Source organism: Ipomoea nil, unplaced genomic scaffold (genome assembly GCF_001879475.1).
Source record: "Ipomoea nil cultivar Tokyo-kokei standard unplaced genomic scaffold, Asagao_1.1 scaffold2279, whole genome shotgun sequence".
NCBI lineage: Eukaryota > Viridiplantae > Streptophyta > Magnoliopsida > Solanales > Convolvulaceae > Ipomoea > Ipomoea nil.
The window spans coordinates 1,218,865-1,240,218 of NW_017618707.1; the positions used below are offsets into that span (position 1 = coordinate 1,218,865).

Sequence of the window (21,354 nt, forward strand, 5' to 3'; positions counted from 1 at the left end):
TGGGGCTAAAAACAGATTAATAATATTTATAGGGGCCTCACCTAAAATCGGCTACGTTCAAGACTTTCACCCTCCAAGTATTCTTCAATGGGATCTCCCTAGCTTTATGTACGTACTCATTATGCTTAGATTAATCCTGGCCGTTCATAATCTCTGTGCTGCAAGATTGTGATAGAGAGGAGAATTGAAGAATATGGGATATGTATGTATATATAGGCGGCGTTGCATGTCATGTGTTTTGTTTTGTCGGTCCAATTTTAATTTCAAGAGTACCAATTCAGGCCGGAAACTGGGTATGGTTGCCGGAAAACGCCGTCGCCGGAGACGTTCTGTTGGGGGAGTTGGCTGAGGAGGGTGGCAATGGAGCCGCCGCCGCCGCTTTGGTCGTCGGTCCGGGCGGCCGTTAAGTGGCTGTCGTCGGCGAGGAATTTTTTAGTGAGCGGCGATGAGTCGCTGCAGGTAGGGGCGTCCTCGTTCCAGTACATGGCGGGGAGGTGGTGGGGGTGCTTTGAAGGGAGGAGATTGGCGGCGGCGGCGGCGGAGACAATCGGCGACCCATTGCTTGTAATCATCCCTTCGTATATATTCTGATCGTTTTCTAGCAGACCACCATAGTTTGCGGCGGATTTGAATAGTCCTTGATGAAATTTTTGATGGGTAAATTGGATTGTTGTTGGAATCGACGGCGGAATTGATCCCAACATCTCATTCAAATCGTCCCTTTCGTGATCTATTGGCCTCTGCGTGTTGTTTTTCTTGTAAATCCGACACAAAACCCAATCATCCAGCTAAAAAACAAAACAAGAAATCATCATTAAAGTGTATGTTCTCTCTCTCTCTCTATCTTTCTCTGATCTGGGTCTTTTCAAATGTAAGATGAAAAGAAACCTTAAAATCCACGATTGATAGATTATATTGTACGTACCCTGAGAGAGCCTTTCTTGTTGATGTCACAACCGGGAGGTTTGTTGTTGGGTTTATTATCAGCAAGCCTATACTCATGCATAATCCAATTAGTCTTCACCCCTTTGGGCGGCTTTCCGCCGTAAAACACCAGCGCTTTCTTCACGCCCACTTTCTGCGTCCCGCCGGCCGTCAACACCGGCTTGTCAGTTCCGGTGGCCTTCCAGTACCCGGACGTCGCCGCCCTGTTCGGCCGTGCTCCGTTAGGGTACTTCCTGTCCCGAGGACTAAAGAAATACCACTCTTGCTCTCCAAACGTCGCCTTAGCTAAAAATTTAAACCCATAAAATCATCAAGAAAAAGAAGAAATCGAAATTGAGATTAAGCTAATTAATTAAGGATATATATATATATATACCGGGTAGTTCCCAGGGATCAAACTTGTAAAGATCGACCTCGGCGATGATAGCCACCGGGAGGGGGGCGGAGGCGGCCTTCTTCTTAAGGTAGTGGACGACGAGCTCCTCGTCGGTGGGGTGGAAGCGGAACCCCGGCGGGAGGTGCGGCTGCTGCTGGGAGCCGCTCGACGAATCGGTGCTCTCCATTAAGCAATCAAGCGATCTGGAGAGAGATCACGACACCAAAATTAAAGGGACAGTAGAGTTTAATTAGCTAAATTGGAATAGATGCAGCGGCGTTTGGTGTTGTGGGATTTGGAAATTTTGCAGAAAGAAGAAGAGGAGAAAGAGCATGGTATGGCTATGCCGTACAAAAATACAGAAAGAGAGAAAGAGAGAGAGAAGAGCTGAATTGCTTGCTTGATTCTAGTTTGGCTTAGCCCACGCCTTCGTTTTATATGGTATACGGTCGCCGTAATTACGGTGGTATACCGTAATTATGAACCCACCCTGTCTCATATATCACCATCTATAACTCGACAACATATGAAATTATTGTTACGCACGGACTTAGCTCAATAGTTTAATAAACAGTATTTAAGATTCGAGATCAAAGTTTGAATCTTGGTGATGGCTATAGACACCAGCATTAGACCCTGTTTGCTAACTATTGAGTTACTGTGATTTACATCATCTTAAACGTTCTGTATTGTCGGAGTTGAGAATTCAACTTTTTGGAAGAAGAACACATAAAATTATATATATATTTTTTCTAACAAAATCATATATTTTGGTCTCCATTTGATACAGAAACAAAAATTTTATAATTAGAGCAACTCCATTTAAGTTGGTCGGGTTGATTGCTAGCATAATAACTACAAGATTTCAAGTTTAACTTATGCTTGAAGCAGTCTATTGGCCTTATTAGTTCAGACCGTTCAGATATGTGTAACCTAGTCTAGTTTACATCTTTACAATTTACTTCATTGTGATCTTTTGCCGATTAATAAGGGTTTATCAAATGCATACACTTGGATATATAGTTGTACAGATTTTATTACCACTCAACAAAAAAACTTAAAAGAACATATATTGGCTTCGAAATCTAACCACATTAATCAAAATCAATGCTAACAAATCAAAGAATCATCAATAAATCATGACCATATGCATTAAGTTTTATGAGTGACCAAGACACCTCACATAACTATATATAGTACATAAATTATAAACACTTAAATAATACAATAAATATACTAATATTATATGGTAACATGATGATGCATTATTAATCATTTTTTTTTAGGGAATGCTAACCCATCCCAAAATTACAGCATATATAGTGCAACTTTTTAAAAGTTACACTCAATTGTCATCAAAATGAATGGCTGGCAGCAAAATAATTAATTACACAAATTTTTATAAATATTAATTTACTTAATCTCAAATTTTGAGCAAAATAAAAATATGCGAATACGCGATGCACAATGGGGTGATACGGTCGAAATTGGGTATAAAAAAAAAAAAATAGTAACTTTTAACGGACTTTCAGTTTAAGAGTAAAACGTGTGAAGAAATCGTAACTGAAAGGAAAGGATCGGTAAAATGTCGACACGCAGAGGGAGAATGAAGGAAATGGCAACGCGTGGCAAGGTGGAAGTGGGGTCCAGCTTGCAAGACAAAAGCAGAACATGTAAAGGGTGATGATAAGACGAAGATGGATGATGGTTTTGCACTTCTTCTTAGCAGTACAAGTCAGGGAGTGGGGCCCGCTGGCTTAATTAATTTGTTTGAAATACTATACTCCTTTCTTACTCCCTTTTTAATCTTTATTTCCAAACTCCCAACTGACCAAACAGTTCCCACTCCCATTTTGCCTTTTTATGATCTATTACAATTTTTTGTTGCTTCAATTCTTATTTCCCCTCCCATTTTATATTTTTTTTAATAAAAAAATCTTGAGTGACTCACCGTCTCACGGATCCTTATCGTGTGACGGGTCAGGTTAATATGTAAATATAATGCTTATACTGAAAAATAGAATACTAATCAAGAATAAATTGTTTGTTACTTATGAGGGAAAACGTAATACTTTTGATGAAAAATGTAATACTTTTAAATCGAAACGTAAAAGTATTACACTTTCTCTTGGTAGTTAAGCATGTCGACCAACTCCGGAGAGAATTGGTCGGGTTCGAGGGCTTTACCTCCGATCATGGTGTAGTCGGCGTTGTTCCAGTCCGGGGTGCGGATTCCGAGGGGCTTTTTCGGCATTTTCTTTTTGAATTTTGGTGGCGTTTTTCCGGTGGGATTTTCCGGCGATGGGGCGGCGACCCGTTGGGTTTTGGACGGCAAGGGGGCGGCTGGCCTAGGCGGCGTTCGGGGGTGTCTTGCGGTAGCGTACGGCAGTGGGGCAAGGCCGGTCGAGCTGCGGGGGTAGCGTGGCAGCGGGTCATGGCCGGGCGAGATGTCGGTGGTCTCCGGGGCGTCGACGGCGGGTTACGGGGTGGTGGCGTTGACCGGGTGGCGGGCGGCGGCTGTTTGATGGTGGCTGCCGGTGGGGTGAGGGGCTTCGGGTGGCCGACGGCGGTGTGGTGTGGGGAAGAAGAGAGAGAGGGATCGTGGGAGAAGAAGAAGAAGATGAAGAAGAAGGGTTTTTGATTTGGGGGTTTTGGGGTTTTTATGGATTTGTAGGGGTTTAAGAAGGGAGTATTCCCTTGAGGTTTCAAGAAACACTTATAGCTTAGTGGTTAGGAGCTTGGACTTACAAATGGGAAATCTAGAGTTTAATTCCCCTTGATGATATTAATTTTCTTATGGTGTAATCCTTGTCTTTTCCTTCCTTTGTCTTCTAGTGGTGGGAGATTTGGTTGGTTCCCCTTGTTGCTTGATGTGGGTAGTCTAGTTCCTTTCTTTTATGCTAAGATTATTTTGATCTAGCTCTTTATTTATAATAATTCTGAAGTAATTAGTCTAAACAAGCGATTCTACTACGAGGGTGGTTACAAGGGGTTTGTTAGTTTATCCTAAACAGAACTCATCTTCCTGGTTTTCTTCTGGTGGGTTTGCGTGATCTTTGTCTCCTGGGATCGTGTTTTCTTCGTCGGGGTTGCCCTCGTCCTCGAGTTCGGCTTGCGTGCGACTCATGACGAATACTTTTCCAGAGGCACCGTAATTTCCTTGATTGTTCGTGCCCCCGCGTTGGCCCATGGCCATAGGGCGTGAGCTTGAGGGTTGAGTGCAGTGGAAGGCCTTGTGCCCTTCTTTCCCGCAGTTGAAGCATCGTAAGGGGTTCCCCATGCAGTCCTTGCCCCTATGGCTTTAGTGGCATTTTGGGCAAGGGAAGCCCCCCGTATTAGTTTCGTTGTTTCTTGGAGGTGGCCTCTGTCCAGCTAGGTTGCTTGGCCTTGTGTTGGTGTCGATTCTCGTTCTTTTTATAGGGGATGCCCCACCCCCTGTGTTCCTTTTTCGAATATGTTCCTGAACCCCACGCTGTAGTAGCTGGATTCGATAGAGATTGGCGGCACTGGAGTAGGCCTCGTTGAGGGTCCGGGGTCCGCTCACTACTAGAGCTTTTCGGGATTCGAAGTTGAGGCCTGATACAAATCTCTCTATTTTGGTTGTCTCCGTGGGGACTAGTTCTGGCGCGAAGCGTGCCAGTTCGAGGAATCGTTTATGGTATTCCATGACGGTAGCTGCTCCTTGTTTTAGGTGAAGGAACTCTTCGTGCATAGATGTTCTTATGTGGGCTGGGTAGAAGCGTTCTCGCAGTCGTGTTTTCAGGCTTTCCCAGTTGAATCCTGGTTCCTGTCTGTAAGTGGGTCCCTTGTGGATCCACCAGAGGTCTGCCTCGTGTCCGAAGTAGAATGAGGCTACCTCTGCGCGACGTTCTTCTGGGCATTCTACTAACCCTAGAATTTTGTCGAAGGTCCGAATCCATTCCTCAAGGATGGCGGGATCTTCCTCTCCCGAGAAAGTGGGTGGCCTATGGTTCGAAACTTGTCGGGCGACTTCTGAGTTTGTGTTTGGTGGAGGCGGTGGTGGTTGGTTGTTGCGGAGAGCTACGTCACTTAGCGTTTGGGCGACTTGGGTTAGTTGTTGTAGGGTTTGAGGCAGGGGGTCTTGTGTAGCAGGTTCCGGGGTCCTTCATTGTCTTCTAGTTGGTGCCATGATGCTGATCTATAGAGCCAATGTTTATAGCAATGTTTGAGTTAGAGTGTTGTACCCTTACCTTGGTGCGATAAGCGAAGGGGAGTTCTTTAAATTAATGAGGGATGAGGGGGAGGTTACGTGATGATGAGCAGGCTCACAACCTCACCGCGTGTCCTAAGATTCCTAATTCCTGTGTTCTTAAATACCTAAATCCTATCTTTACTGAACTCCTAGTGTTTTAAGCCTAATGTCCTTAGCTCTGGTCTTAAGAGTCTTATCCTAGGGTCAAACTTAGGCTCTGATACCAACTGTAACACCCCGAAATTTTGAAACTTTTAAAACTTATATAATAAAGGTAAATTCTCATTAAATCCCGAAACAGAGTATTACTAAACATAAGGGTGCGGGGGGCTATGCCACATCTGAGCTGGAGAACTCAGATGCACAAGCTAAACTAACTAATTATCCTCAATACATCATCGTGGCACGCAGGCCAAAAAGGAAAACTATCTATCTACTCCAAGCTCTTCTAGCGCGCTCTTGGAGCTAATCATCTGTGCCTGAAAGCCAAATATATCTGTTCAGCGAATGATGCCGGTAACCCACTCTAACGCGTTGAAATACATTATAGATAGATATATATAGATATACGAAAATCATTTTGAAGCAGGAAGATATATACTTAAGAGACTCTAGCTTTAAAACTAGGAATAAACTCAGCAAATAGGGACATGCACATTAATCAATGATAAACAGTTAAGTTGAGTAAACATCATAAGGAATACGTATCTAAGGTCACAGATCACTTTTCAATTCAAACACATCATTATCCAAACATCATTCATATCACATAATTATATATTGATGGCGCCACGGGACCAATCGCATGCCCCGAACATGAGGGTTAATGCGTATAGCATTAACACGGCCCGCAGCACCCTACCTCATACCGTGGCATGAAGGGAGTTGATCGCAACCAACCCATAGAGGACCGCTGACGAACTCAACGTCGGACCACAATCCTATACACCGCTGACGCGCACAGTCGGTGGACCGTGATCCCCTTTACAAGGGGGGACATACGACCCTACACACCGTTGATGCGTACAGTCGGTGGATCGTAGAGGATCAAGCCCTACACACCGCTGAGGGACTCAGTCGGTGGGCGAAGATCCTCGGAGACTACGACCCTACACACCGTTGTCCCATCACTCGGTGGATCGCAGCCAGCCGTAGCCCTACACACCGCCTGATTACTCAGGTCGGTGGACTACAGCCTTCCTCGACTTATTGGCCCTACACACCGCCTGGCGCGTCTAGGTCGTGGGTCATAGCACCGAGGCCCATGTGGACCGCAGCCCAAGAAGTGAATCAATTCGGCCTTTAGCCAACTTCTGAACCTTAGCTCAGGAACAATCTATTCGGCCTTCAGCCAACTTCCGAACCGCAGCCCGAGAACACCCAATTTGATCTTAATCAAAATGGGGGATCATGCATCACATAACACATAGTAGCACGTAGTAGCACATTGGGAGGGAAGACATATAAATAAACTTACGTGTGATCATTCACATACTAAAAATAGTCCTAAGGGGTTCATACAACTTCCACCTAGGTCAACGGGTTACCGCTTCAACTAGCATGCAATTCCTAAGACTCTTTTATCCTACGAATGGTACCCGAAACATCAAACTAGACTCAAGTACGATAAACGGGGTCCGTTGGGACACCACGGGGAATGGGGAACATCAAACGGGGAAGCCAAAGACCCGGGGTGGGTACGGACCAGCGGGTAGCCGGTGGGTGGGGGTCACCCGCCGGCTGCCCGCTGGAGATCATCGCCCGGGCAGCGGGTTGCCGGCGGGCGAACGCCTGCCCACTGCCTGGCGGTGATCTTCGGGCAGCGGGTAGGTGGCGGGTACCCCTACTCCCACCTACCCCCCACTGACTCTTTTATCACAATTACGTCCCGGGATCCTTTGTGGAACCCGAAACCATGCTTAGACACTTTTAAACGCAATTAACGATACCGCGTAGGCAATTAATGGATCAAAAGCAAGAATTACGTATAACTCATCCTATTACGACTTCTAAACATAAACAACACCCGAACATGCGAATTCCCACTCAAATATATATCAAGAACATTACAACACAATTTCCCAATCCACCCTAGGGCTCTAATTCCTCCCAAATCATCACAATTAATCTTTAACATCAAGAAATATCAAGATTTGTCAAGAATCATCACATCAATATCAAGAACCTCTTTTCAACATCAAGATCATCAAGATTATCAAGAATACACATAAATCATCCTATCAATCATCAAGAATATCACAAATAGCATAGAGGAATTAATCAAGACACAAGCATATAGAAGGAGGCCAAGGAAGGAGATTATAGCGAAGAAAATAGGTTTTGTTGAGACTTGGGTTACCTCTTAGCCTTAATTAATTTCCTTGGCTATGAAGGGTCTTTCTTTAAGATTTCTTCTTTCTTGATTTCTCCTAAGGGAATTCTTGGAACTTCTTGTGTGGTGAGAGGTTATTGTGGTGTGAGTTCTAGGTGCCCCCTATGACCCTATATATATATATATCTAAGAGTCCTAAATAGGGTCTAAGTGGCATGGGTTTGCTAATTCTATTTCTTATAGGACTAAGGGATTGGCTTTAGGGATAAAGGCCCATGGACTATGGTGGACCCCTTTTAGCTAATTAGTGGATTTTAACTCCCTTTTTGGGCTGAGTAATTGTTTAATTAATTTGGTTTTAGGGGTCGTAACACTGGGTGTTACATTATATATAAGTTATTTTATTTAAAACAATTAATACTTACTTGAGAACATATGGAGCTAAATAACATTTTTTTCTTCCCATTTTGCATGGTGACAATTATATACCATATCCAGTCATCTCTAGTCGTCAATTTTGGTTGAATCCAATTTGGATATAGGAAGCCATTTTTATGCCAAACCAAATTTGTTAGAAAACCATATTCACAAGCACAACCAATCATATATATTACTAAATACTAATAGAATAGTTATGATAAATGAAATTAAAAATACTGTGAAAAAATAATACTACGTAATAAAGAACTCTGTGGCTCAGATAGCACCTCTGTGACTCTCTTTAAGGGAAGGTCACAGGATCGAATCCCGGTGGTTGGTGTAATTTTGCATATTCTCAGTATACGAATATTGATTTAGTTTCTAGCAACTGAAATACTGAACTGACTGACTCAGATACTTAATCATAAATCAACACATATGTTTGTTTACCAGTTCGATACAGTGTGTATCTATATCTGGGGGACGATCACCGAGGCGTCAAATCCACTAAATCATAATCCAATGTACAAAGGTAGAGAAACAACAATCTCACCCAAGTGCCCCACACAAGGTCAGTACCCAGTCTACAAAGGTTTAGTGGATTGTTGAAGTCGGAGAGCCATGCATGCAGAAGTCCAATGAAATCCCTTCAATTGGAGAGCTAACTCTGATGCAGTCCGCTTCAATGACGCAGTCCCACGTTGTTCCCACAACTGAGTGATCTTCGCGTCCTATCGTTTAAGCAACGTTGATACTTCTCAAGTTCTTCTTCATAATCACCAAGAACTCATTATCTTGAGAAGAGGCATGACAACCAGATATGTGTATTTTTGTTTAGTATAGAGTGTTGCGGCTTCAATCAATGCAACCCTAATTCTTGAACGAATAAGGATATATATATATATATATATATATATATATATATATATATATATATATATATACCTCTTTGAATTTAGACACTCTCCAAATATATCTCTGATTGTAGATGGTAGGACTTTTTGTGAAGAAAGAAATCTTTAAGATTCGGTCCATACCTTTCACGCTGATCCGCTAATATTCTTTTCAAAACTGTCATCTCATAACCGTGTCCCAGCTTATTAGAAAAACTTTCCTTTATCAGATCTTCAGTGGCTTGATCTAGCAGTGCGTCTGTTGATTGTACTGATCAGTCAGTCTTCTATAAGAATAGACAGACACCAAGCTAAACCCTATCTTAATTTGCCATAATAATATTGCCAATTATATGTTGGGGTTTTTCTATAAATAAAACACTAACAAACTCCCCATTTGGCTATTATTTGGAAAAATAACTCAACTAAGGATAAAACAACTCAGCTAACGATAGAGAAGTGCATAATAAAAACTGTCAAAGGAAATATTGTTTGAATTACAACCCATAAAGTCATCAGCACACAAGCCGTGCTGGAATAAAACAAAACATGGAGCAAATCATTCTTCACAAAAAAAAAAAAAAAAAAAAAAAAAAAAAAAAAACGCCCAGACAGGGCCAGAAGGTACTTCATCCAAACACCATCACAATCACAAAAACCCCCCCTGAGTTATAGCACTCCCCCTTTTTGCCAAAGATAGACAAAGGACACGTTAAGCATTCGAGGGACCTTCACTGTCAGACTTCACATTGTCACCACCAGTAGACTCAGTCAAACTCATCCGGAGTAGAACCGTTGCAAGTTCAGTGCGGGCCGCATTGAGCTGATTTGAGATAATATTACTCACAGTAGATCAGTAACGTATGGGGACAGACAAAAGGGAAAGATAGTTGGTAAAGGTACCTTAAATGTGCCGGGGCTGCCACATCTGGACGAAGTTCTCTTAGTCAGTGGCCTGAAATCAAATCTTATTAGCATCAGTCAGCTGTGTGATCAGAATTGGAATGTGTGTTTCAACCGAGACTGCTGCAGAGTACGTGATAAGGCAGATCAAGTGGTAATGGAAGGAACTCACTCTTCTAACAATTGCTATGTTTTAACAAATGAAACTACCTGTCTTATATCAAAAGCAGGCGAATCAAAACCGTGGCGTCGACGTTTAGGACACATAAATTTTAGAGATATGGACGAAGTGATCAAACTTGATGCTATTCGAGGAATACCAAAGCTTAAAATAGAACAAGAAGGAGTTTGTGGTGCATGTGCTATTGGAAAACAAATCAGGGCCCCTCACAAAGCAGTAAAGATGATTACTACTGAGAGATGTCTAGAACTGGTTCATATAGACCTTATGGGACCAACTTAGATTGAAAGCATTGGAGGAAAGAAATACATCTTTGTGTGTGTGGACGATTTCTCATGGTTCTGTTGGGTATATTTTCTAAGAGAAAAATCTGAGGCGTTTAATGCTTTCAAAATTCTGCGCATAAGAGTACAAAACGAAAAGGACGAGCCCATTGTAAAAATCCAAAGGTTGAGAAGTGATCATGGAAATGAGTTTGAGAACACCTTATACTCAGAATTCTGTTCAGTAAATGTGATAACTCATGAATTTTTCGCTCCACGAACGGCAAAACAGAATGGGGTTGTGGAAAGGAAGAATCGAACCTTGCAAGAAATGACAAGAGTAATGTTACATGCCTCACATCTGCCACAACGTTTCTGGGCAGAAGCAGTGCATACTGCCTGTTATACATTCAATAGAGTCTATCTCAAACCCGGTACCTCTCAGACGCCATACGAGATATGGAAAGGAAAGAAGCCAAATTTGAAGTACTTTCATGTGTTTGGAACCAAATGTTATGTTCTAATTGACCGGGAACAAAGAGGAAAGTTCGAGCTCAAGAGTGATGTGGGAATATTTCTTGGATACTCACCAAACAGTCGAGCTTATAGGGTCTACAACAAAAGTACTCAGACAGTCATGGAATCAGTGAATGTGGTTATTGATGACAATCCAGAAGGATCAGATGAAACATCTGTGACTGATCGTGCGTCAGACACCCCTATCAGTGATCCGCCAAAAACGTCTGACACAACCAAACTGTTTAACACACATGAATTGTCAGAAGAAGATGAAAGTAATCAAGAAATGGACAAATTGCTTTCTGATGGAGATGGAAAAAATAAGCCCACCAGAACTCAGAAAAACCATCCATCAGACAACATAATTGGTGATCCAACAGATGGAATGCACACTAGAAGCCTGATGAGAAGCAATCTGATAGAAATATCTGGTTTAGTCTGCTACACCTCAAAAATAGAGCAAAAAATGTGAAGGAAGCCTTGCAGGATGACTTATGGGTTAAGGCAATGCAAGAGGAACTACATCAGTTTGAAAGAAATCATGTGTGGGATCTTGTCCCAAGACCTGACAGTGTAAACATAATTGGAATAAAGTGGATCTTCAAAAACAAAACTGATGAAGCAGGCAACATTGCAAGAAACAAAGCTCGTTTAGTGGCTCAAGGGTATACTCAGATAGAAGGAGTTGACTATGATGAAACATTTGCACCTGTTGCAAGATTGGAGTCTGCAACACCCCGTGTTACGACCCCTAAGATCAATTAAATCATTTAATCAATTACCCAAAAGAAAGAATTAAATCACAATAATTAATTAGGAAAGGCCCACCATAGTCCACCGGCCCTTATCCCTAAACCCAATCCTTAGTCCCAAAAGAGATAGAATTAGCAAGCCCATAATATTAGTTCCTAACTAGGACTCCTAAATATATAAATAGGGGACTTAAGAGGCACCTAGAAACCCCCCACCACAATAAACGCCCCACCACCCCAAAGAGCTCCAAGAATCCCCTAGAAGAAATCAAGAAAACAAGAAAGTTTAAAGAAAGACCCTTCATAGCCAAGGAATTAATTAAGGCTAAGAGGTAACCCATGTCTCAACAAAACCTATTTTCATAGTTATGATTCCCCCTTAGGATCCCCCATGTTATTGTATGTTGATGATTCGTTATATTGGTGTTATGATTCCATGGTTATTCTTGATGATCTTGACGATGATGAGTTCTTGATAATTATGGCGTTCTTGATGATTAAATGACGTTCTTGATAATTACATGGTGCTCTTGATGTTCTTAATGATTATATGAGGTTCTTGATAGTTATATGATATTCCTACCGAATCTTGATTTTGGAAGATGAATTGTGTTCTGGTTGGTTTAAAAATAATTAGAACCCTAGGTTGTATCGTGGAATTCGTATGGTGTTATTCTTGGTATATTGGGTGGGAATTCGCATGGTTGGGTGTTTATTATGATTAGAGAAGCATGTTAGGTTATGTGCCGTTTGTTTCTTAATTTTGATCCGTTGATTGTCTACGTGTGTTATCAATAGCGTTTGAAAGTGTCTGAGCATGGTCTCGGGTTCCACAAAGGTTCCCAGGGCATTTTTGGTGTTAATGAGTCAGTGGGGGGTAGGTGGAGGTAGGGGACCCGCCACCTACCCGCGGTCAAAAAGGGGCAGTTCCGGCAGCGGGCAGCTGCCCGCCGGGCACCCGCTGCCCGGAACAGTAACGCCGGCGGGCAGCCGGCGGGTGAACCCCCACCCACCGGCTACCCGCTGGAAATTCCCACACTTGGGACCCTGGCTTCCCCGTTGATGTTTCCTCGACCCCCGTGGTGTCCCAACGGACTCCGTCTATCGTGCCTATGTCTAGTTTGATGTTTCGGGTACCGTTCGTAGGTTGTATGAGTCTTATATATTGCATGCTAGTTGAATTGGTATCCCGTTGACCCAGGTATAAGAAGTATGAACCCCTTAGGAGTATTCCTAGTTGTGGATGACCACGCATAGGTTTCGTTATACGTTTTCCCCCCTTCCCAATGTGCTAATATGGGCTGCATGTGCTTGCTAAGTGTTATGTGTGCATGTTACCCCGATTTGGTTGAGATCAATCGGGCTATACGGGCAGTCGGATGGGCTGAGAACCATACCGGCTGTTAACCAGGCTGGTAAAGACCGGTCAGGTATATAAATATTATATAGGACTAAGTTCCACTATACGGGCAGTCGGATGGGTTGAGAACCATACCGGCTGTTAACCAGGCTGGTAGAGACCGGTCAGGTATATAAATATTATATAGGACAAAGGTCCACTATACGGGCAGTTGAATGGGCTGAGAACCATCCCAACTGTTAACCAGGCTGGTAAAGACCGGTCAGGTATATAAATATTATATAGAACTGCGGTTCATCAGTCGGTTGCGATCGACTCCTCCGTAATGTGAGACGGGGCAGGGTGCTGCGGGGCCGTGTCAGAGCTATATGCGCTGACCCTCATGTATGGGCATGCGATTGGTCCTGTGGCGCCAACAAAGTGTGCTATATGACAAGATAGGAAGGATTGATGTTGTGACTGTTATGGAAACGTGACCATAGGATTCTTGCTAGTAAACTATACATGTTTAATTGTGATTATTGGTTGTGTTTATTTATAACTGTGCCCTATGTCGAGAATTGTATATACTTGATTATGACTGTTGATTGTGTGTACTCCTATCTGTCGAGTCGGTTCCCTGATTTGAAAGCTAGAGTCTCTTAGGATATATCCTCATGCTTCGAAATGACTTTTCGTATATCTATGTATATATATCTATATGTATTGTATTTCAACGCGTTGGAGTGGGTTACCAGCATCTCTCGCTGAACAGATATATTTGGCTTTCAGGCACAGAAGAATAGGTCACTGGAGTGCGCTAGAGCTTGGAGCGTAGAAGTAGTTAGTTTCCCTTTCGGCTTGCGTGCCATGTTTATGCATTTATATTATTGGGACATTATTTAGTTAGCCTGTGCACCTGAGTTCTTTAGCTCAGGTGTGGCATAGCACCCCGTACTCTCGTACTCTGATTGGGACTTAATGAGATTTCACCTTTATTTTATAAGTTTTAAATATCTTGAAAATCTGGGGCGTTACAGAGTCAATCAGAATCTTACTAGCAATAGCATGCATTCTGGGTTTCACACTATTTCAGATGGATGTCAAGACAGCATTCTTGAATGGTTATTTGCATGAAGATATTTATGTGGCATAGCCTAAGGATTTGAAGATCCAGTTCATCCAACTCATGTCTACAAACTTAGGAAAGCTCTCTATGGACTCAAACAAGCCCCAAGGGTCTGGTATGAATGGCTGACGCAATATCTGTTATATCATGGTTATGATCGAAGAAGTGTAGACAAAATGTTGTTTGTTAAAACCACTGGAAGTCATGTTACAATTGCTCAGATCTACGTAGACGATATTGTTTTTGGGTCTACTCTACAGAAGTATACTGATGATTTAGTGGAAGTCATGAAGGAAGAATTTGAAATGTCCATGGTTAGTCAACTGACTTACTTCCTAGGGCTTCAAGTTAAACAAAGTTCTGAAGGATACTTTATCTCTCATGAAAAGTATTCTAAGAACTTGGTCAAGAAGTTTGATCTGGAATCATGTAAGACACCTAGGAGTCCTATTTCGACCTCTACAAAGCTGTCTAAAGATGATGCGGGTTAATCAATAGATTCCACAATCTATCGAAGTCTGATTGGAAGTCTGCTCTATCTAATTGCCAGTCGACCAGACATAATGTTCAGTGTTGGCATATGTGCAAGATATCAATCTCTTCCCAAAGAGTCACACTTAATAGCTGCTAAACGGATTTTGAAATACATCAAGGGTACAATTCAATATGGAATATGGTATTCCAAGGACAGTGAACTGAGTCTGATTGCATACTGTGATGCTGATTGGGCAGGAAATATTGATGACAGAAAAAGCACATCTGGTGGATGCTTCATTGTTGGGAAGAACTTAGTATCATGGCTAAGTAAGAAATAGAATTCAATTTCCCTGAGTACAGCTGAGGCAGAATACATAGCAGCTGGAGGATGTTGCACTCAACTTGTCTGGATGAAGCAGATGCTGCTGGATTATGGTCTCTCTCAAAATTCTATGATACTTTACTGTGACAATATCAGTGCAATAAACATTTCAAAGAATTCTGTTCAACACTCTAGGACCAAACATATTGATATAAGGCATCACTATATCAGAGATTTGGTCGAAGCAAAAGAGATAGAGTTGGAATATATTCAGACAGACAAGCAACTGGCAGACATACTGACTAAGCCTCTAGACGTGAATCGGTTTGAGATTCTCATATCTACTCTGGGGATCTGCATGATGGACTGTTAAGGCATAACGGTAAATCAGAAGAAGGGTTTTTGGTTTTCTCAACCTCGAGTTAAATTTTCAATCTTTGACTTCCTAAATTATCCCTCTTATGTTTTGTTAAGTAAATATCTTAACCTAGCTTAGCCACATTAAATTGCATCTTTCAAATTTCAAATCTTCCGTTTTATCCCTAAAAAGGAGCTATACCGTTGCATCAATCACTTCATAGCTGCATGCATCCTGTCAGCCGCATTAACTATCGTTCCTCACCCTTGGGATTATATATTTCGTCTGATCGTTCTTAGTGAAAAAGAATCCCTCAACACAACTCTGTTCTCTGTAAACCTTCTCTCAAATACCTCCGCCTAGGGATTTTCCACACCCTTTCCTTCAAATACACGCAGATATGGCAGATGCAGTGAGAAACATCATTATCAAGTTGGGAAGGAAAAATCACTCACCAGAGAGTGCTCGGAAGCATGTGAATACACTTCTCCAACTAGAAATGAAGAAGAAGAAGAAGTTGGACCCTGTTCTTCGAGACGAGATCCTTGTCACGGTGATATTTGACTACCATGAGTTCTATGAGAACTGGTCAGACGATGATACAAGCAACCTTTTGGTGATGGCTTCTGAAGCAGATGATGCCTCTATTGACGAACCAGAAGACGGGAATCGTGCAGGGGCATTCCTCAAATTCTTTGCACAAAGAGCTCTGGAATGGGAGGAAATTTCTCGACGACGGGCAGAAGCACATCCTCTATATCTTCAAGCAGCCCAGGAGGAAGCTAAGCGCCAAATCGAGTTTCTACAAAACAGGTCAAATACTTCTGACACTCCTATTGAAATTTCTCCTGATAAGACTTCTGAGTTGTTATCTGTTGATGATGAGTCTGAGCTACCTATTGAGAAGTCTGATATTAGTCCAGAGTCTACAACACTTTTACTGTTTGCTAAGCCTAGTGTATCTGATGATCCACCCCAGTTGCCCTCTGTAAAATCTGAGTCTGCAAAACCTGTTCTTGAGACTGAATCTGAAGGGATTGTTCACAAGTCTGATGATATTGATAAATTGAGTCTAGTTGTGTATTCTTCGGATGTTGATCGTTCTGTGGTTTCTGTTAACCCTGTGTCTACTCTATCTGATAAGCCCTCTGTTGAGAAGTGCCCAGTTGAATATCCACAAAAGGAGTCTGTTGAGACTATTGCTGAACAGTCAGAAAGCCCCTGTCCTTATGAGTCGATTGATGGTGTAACACCCCAGATTTTCAAGACATTTAAAACTTATAATAAAGGTAGAATCTTATTAAATCCCAAGATATAAATACAAGCGTTCGGGGTGCTATGCCACACCTGGGCTAGAGAACCCAAGTGCACAGGCTAACTAACTAATATCCTCAAAGCGTAAATACGTAAACGTGGCACGCAGGCCAAAAGGGAAACTATCTACTTCTAAGTTCTAGCGCACTCCAGTGACTTAATCTTCTGTGCCTGAAAGCCAAATGTATCTGTTCAGCGAGAGATGCTGGTAACCCACTCCAACGCGTTGAAATACATTACATATAGAGATATATATAGATATACGAAAACCATTTTGAAGCATGAAGATATATCCTACGAGACTCTAGCTTTTAAAACCGGGAATGACTCGGCAGATAAGGCTAGACACAAACAACAGTTATAACAGGCGTATACAATCCTCAACAGGCAAGACAGATAAAGCTGAGCACAATTAATAATCATAACCCAACGTAAACAATCCCCAGCATAAATCCCATAGTCACATCCCCCCGATGTACTCATAAACACGACTCATCCATATCTCATCACATAACACACTTTGTTGGCGCCACAGGACCAATCGCATGCCCATACATGAGGGTCAGCGCATATAGCTCTGACACGGCCCCGCAGCACCCTGCCCCGTCTCACATTACGGAGGAGCCGATCGCAACTGACTGATGGACCTTTGTCCTACATAATATTTATATACCTGACCGGTCTTTACCAGCTTGGTTAACAGTTGGGATGGTTCTCAGCCCATTCAACTGCCCGTATAGTGGACCTTTGTCCTATATAATATTTATATACCTGACCGGTCTCTACCAGCCTGGTTAACAGCCGGTATGGTTCTCAGCCCATCCGACTGCCCGTATAGTGGAACTTAGTCCTATATAATATTTATATACCTGACCGGTCTCTACCAGCCTGGTTAACAGCCGGTATGGTTCTCAGCCCACCCGACTGCCCGTATAGCCCGATTGATCTTAACCAACTCGGGGTTACATGCACACATAACACATAGCAAGTACATGCAACCCACATTAACACATTGGGAAGGGGGAGAAAACGTATAACAAAACCTATGCGTGATCCATCACATACTAAGAATAGTCCTAAGGGGTTCATGCTTCTTCCACCTAGGTCAACGGGATACCAATTCAACTAGCATGCAATATAATAGACTCATAAACCTACGAACGGTACCCGAAATATCAAACTAGACATAGGCACGATAAACGGAGTCCGTTGGGACACCACGGGGGTCGGGGAAACATCAAACGGGGGAGCCGAGATCCCGAGGGGGATGATTTTCCAGCGGGTAGCCGGTGGGTGGGGGGCCACCCGCCGGCTGCCCGTCGGGTATTACTGTTCCAGGCAGCGGGTCGCCGGCGGGCAGCTGCCCGCCCGCTGCCGGAGATGTGTTTTCCGGCCGTGGGTAGGTGGCGGGTCCCCTACCCCCCACTGACTCTTATCACACAATTTCGCCCCGGGAACCATTGTGGAACCCGAAACCATGCTTAGACACTTTACAACGCAATTAACGACAACACGTAGACAATTAACGGATCAAATACGAGGAACGAACGGCACATAACCTATCATGCTTTTCTAAACATAATCAACACCCAAACATGCGATTACCCCACCCGATAACCCAAGAATAACATCATACGATACAACCTAGGGTTCTAATCACTTTTATATCAACAAGAATACGATTCGCCTTCTAATTGCAAGATTCGGTAAGATTAACACGTAAGCATCAAGGGCATCATACAATTATTAAGAACAACACATAATCATCAAGAACTCCGTATAATCACCAAGAACATCATAATTATCAAGAATCTTCCAATATCAAGATTATCAAGATCCCTCATGGGATCATCACATCAATCATCAATAATAATCATCACAAGTCATTAATACACAATAATATGGGGAAACCCTAAGGGGGAATCATAACTATGAAAATAGGTTTTGTTGAGACATGGGTTACCTCTTAGCCTTAATTAATTCCTTGGCTATGAAGGATCTTTCTTTAAGCTTTCTTGATTTCTTGATTTCTCCTCAGGGGATTCTTGGAACTCTTTGGGTGGTGAGAGATTATTGTGGTGGGGATTCTAGGTGCCTCCTAAGTTCCCTATTTATATATTTAAGACTCCTAGTTAGGGCCTGAATGGTATGGGTTTGCTAATTCTATTCCTTATAGGGCTAGGGCTTGTTTTAGGGATAAGGGTCCATGGTCCATAATGGACCATATTAATTAAAGAGGATCCTAATCATAATCTGAATAGTAAAAGGCCTACTTCCTTTATTCCTAACAGGCTTAAGATTCTTATTCGGGCAAGGGTCCACGGTTCATGGTGAACCTTACTAATTAATTAAAGGTAAACCTAACATAATTAAATCATATTTAATTATTATTAACGGGATTAATTAAATAATTAATCCGGGATTGAGGGCCGTAACACGGGGTGTTACAGATGGTGTCCCTGTCCATACATCTTCCAATCTGGCTGAGAGCCTCGACCATATTCGCCTCTTTGCGGGATTACCCTCTGCTTCAATACCTGCACCATACAAAGTCATACGTCCGACGCATGATCCTTCTATTCCAACAGACAGTGATGATGAACGAATTCTGGCTTAAGTCTACAGTTCACAAGCTCGATCCTCTGATCCAATTGGGTCTCTAACAGTGGAAGAGACAGCACACCCAGATTCTACATCTTTCAAAATCAGAGAAGTCACCAAGCTTCTTGCATCCTCTACTGTCCACGTGTCTAAGACCAGCAATTCTGTATCTCCGAGTCCTACAAAGAGCTCACCTGTCAGAGAAAGGCGAAAGTCCAAAAGGAAAGGAGTTCCAGAGAAAGTTGCTGTGGATGCTGGTGAATGGTGATGAACTTACATAATCTACTCAACCAGAGAAGAGAAAAAGGTCGGCTGATTCTGAGAAGACTGAAAGTGATCCGTCGGTCAGACAAGTTTGTAAGATCCTGAGGTCTTTTGTTAAAAATAAGGCTCATACAGTTGTTCCGTCAACAACAAGCAGAAAGATGAAAGTTGCTTCAAAGCCGAGAGGAAGGAGTGTTATTCCTGATGTGCAGAATGTTTCTGAAAGTACTGATACGTCTGTTTACAAACCACAGTTTGTCTCTGCAATTGCTCAAGACAAGTGGTCTACAACGGTGAGACGTGAGTTGATCGTACAGCGATCGGTGGATGAGAATCAATTGAATTCAGTCTGTGATGTATTGCCTCTGCTGAGTGAGGTTGGTCTGCTGAAGACAGTGACATCCATTTGTCCTTACTCAAAGTTTCTAACTTACGAATTCTACTGCAACCTAAATGAGGAGATTGATAATCTTACTGGTGAGAAGTGCCAGCAAATCTTCATTAGGGGTAAGTGGTATGTGTTCGGACCAGACATGATTAATCAGTACTATGGGTTGAAGACAGTTGAAGAAGAAGAAATTTCTGACTGAGATTTGGTGGCGAAGACCCTCACTGGAGGACTGGCACCTGTTTGGCCAACTGGTGATAATGATACCTTGTCCAGCTCTCAATTTACCTCCAAGTTTGTTATTCTACACCGGATTGCTTTGCACAACTGGCTTCCATCAGCACATTTTCATACAGTTGGAAAGACTCTAGCTGCTCTTCTGTTTCGAGTTGGCACCAAGATGACCATTGATTTAGGGCGATTGATCTTTTATCATATTCTCACATTGATACATCCCAGGGAACAGAAGGTAAGACTTCTGTATCCTAATCTCATCTTTGGTGTGCTAACCTCCCAGGGCTTGATTCCGATGCCAAGTGAAGTCATTGCTCATTCTCTCCTATATACTGTGGATCCACGCCTTTTGACTGGCAAACACATCAGGGATGTTACACCTGTTGATCCTCCGCATACCTCTAAGGCTGATGCTACTGTTGAAGATACCCCATATGCTCGAGATGTGCAGCTATCCCTGCGACTAAAGGCTCGTGTGTCTGAGCTGGAGACTGTGAGTAATATTATCTCAAATCAGCTCAATGCGGCCCGCACTGAACTTTCAACTATTCTACTTCGAATGAGTTTGACTGAGTCTTCTGCTGGTGAAAATGTGAAGACTGACAGTGAAGGTCCCTCAAATGCTTAACGTGTCCTTTGTCTATCTTTGGCAAAAAGGGGGAGTGCTATAACTCAGGGGGAGATTTTGTGATTGTGATGGCCTTTTGTGGTTGGTTGAAGTACCTTCTGACCCTGTCTGGGCGGTTTTTTTTTTTTTTTTTTTTTTTTTTTTTTGGTGAAGATTTGTGAAGAATTGGTCTGCTCTATGTTTTTTTTTTTTTATCCATCACGGCTTCTGTGCTGATGACTTTATGGGTTGTAATTCAAACAATATTTCCTTTGCTAACTGGTGCCAGTATTTTTTTATTATGTTATTCTCTATCTTTAGCTAAGATGTTTTATCCTTAGTTGAGTTGTTTTGACAAATAATAGCCAAAGGGGGAGTTTGTTAGTGTTTTATTTTTGATGAAAAACCCCAACATATAATTGACAATATTATTATGGCAAATTAAGATAGGGTTTAGCTTGGTGTTTATGTTCATCCTTAGAGAAGACTACCTCATCAGTACAATCAACAAACGCACTGCTAGA

The 21,354-nt window shown here is 42.4% G+C and overlaps 2 protein-coding genes across 3 annotated transcripts; one reads left to right on the plus strand and one right to left on the minus strand.

Moving 5' to 3' along the window:
• Nucleotides 1-232: 232 nt before the first annotated feature.
• LOC109150587 (NAC transcription factor 56-like) lies at nt 233-15,564 on the minus strand. Of its 2 annotated transcripts, XM_019298538.1 has the most exons (5): nt 15,552-15,564; nt 9,487-9,490; nt 1,322-1,524; nt 926-1,230; nt 233-788 (listed from the first exon to the last, which is right to left on the minus strand). In XM_019298538.1, exons 3-5 carry the CDS (start codon nt 1,506-1,508, stop codon nt 264-266), a joined length of 1,017 nt encoding a protein of 338 aa, XP_019154083.1. In that variant the 5' UTR covers nt 1,509-1,524; nt 9,487-9,490; nt 15,552-15,564; the 3' UTR covers nt 233-263. The 2 variants fall into 2 exon arrangements, with proteins under 2 accessions (XP_019154083.1, XP_019154082.1); XM_019298537.1 differs by lacking the exons at nt 9,487-9,490; nt 15,552-15,564 and having other exon boundaries at nt 1,322-1,744.
• A 4,198-nt stretch (nt 15,565-19,762) lies between these two features.
• LOC109150396 lies at nt 19,763-20,851 on the plus strand. The gene is made up of 3 exons (XM_019298306.1): nt 19,763-20,115; nt 20,266-20,458; nt 20,507-20,851. The coding sequence occupies exons 1-3, from the start codon at nt 19,763-19,765 to the stop codon at nt 20,849-20,851; spliced, it is 891 nt and encodes a 296-aa protein (XP_019153851.1).
• The last annotated feature ends 503 nt before the right edge of the window (nt 20,852-21,354 follow it).

Excerpts from the sequence above, each read along its gene's own strand:
- LOC109150587 (XM_019298538.1), bottom strand. The coding sequence starts at position 1,508 with ATGGAGAGCACCGATTCGTCGAGCGGCTCCCAGCAGCAGCCGCACCTC. Across the intron at positions 1,231-1,321 it reads TGATCCCTGGGAACTACCCG|CTAAGGCGACGTTTGGAGAG; the intron begins GTATATATATAT and ends TTAAATTTTTAG. Across the intron at positions 789-925 it reads ACAAGAAAGGCTCTCTCAGG|CTGGATGATTGGGTTTTGTG; the intron begins GTACGTACAATA and ends TTTGTTTTTTAG.
- LOC109150396 (XM_019298306.1), top strand. The coding sequence starts at position 19,763 with ATGAAAGTTGCTTCAAAGCCGAGAGGAAGGAGTGTTATTCCTGATGTG. Across the intron at positions 20,116-20,265 it reads ATCTTCATTAGGGGTAAGTG|CTCTCAATTTACCTCCAAGT; the intron begins GTATGTGTTCGG and ends TACCTTGTCCAG. Across the intron at positions 20,459-20,506 it reads TACATCCCAGGGAACAGAAG|GGCTTGATTCCGATGCCAAG; the intron begins GTAAGACTTCTG and ends CTAACCTCCCAG.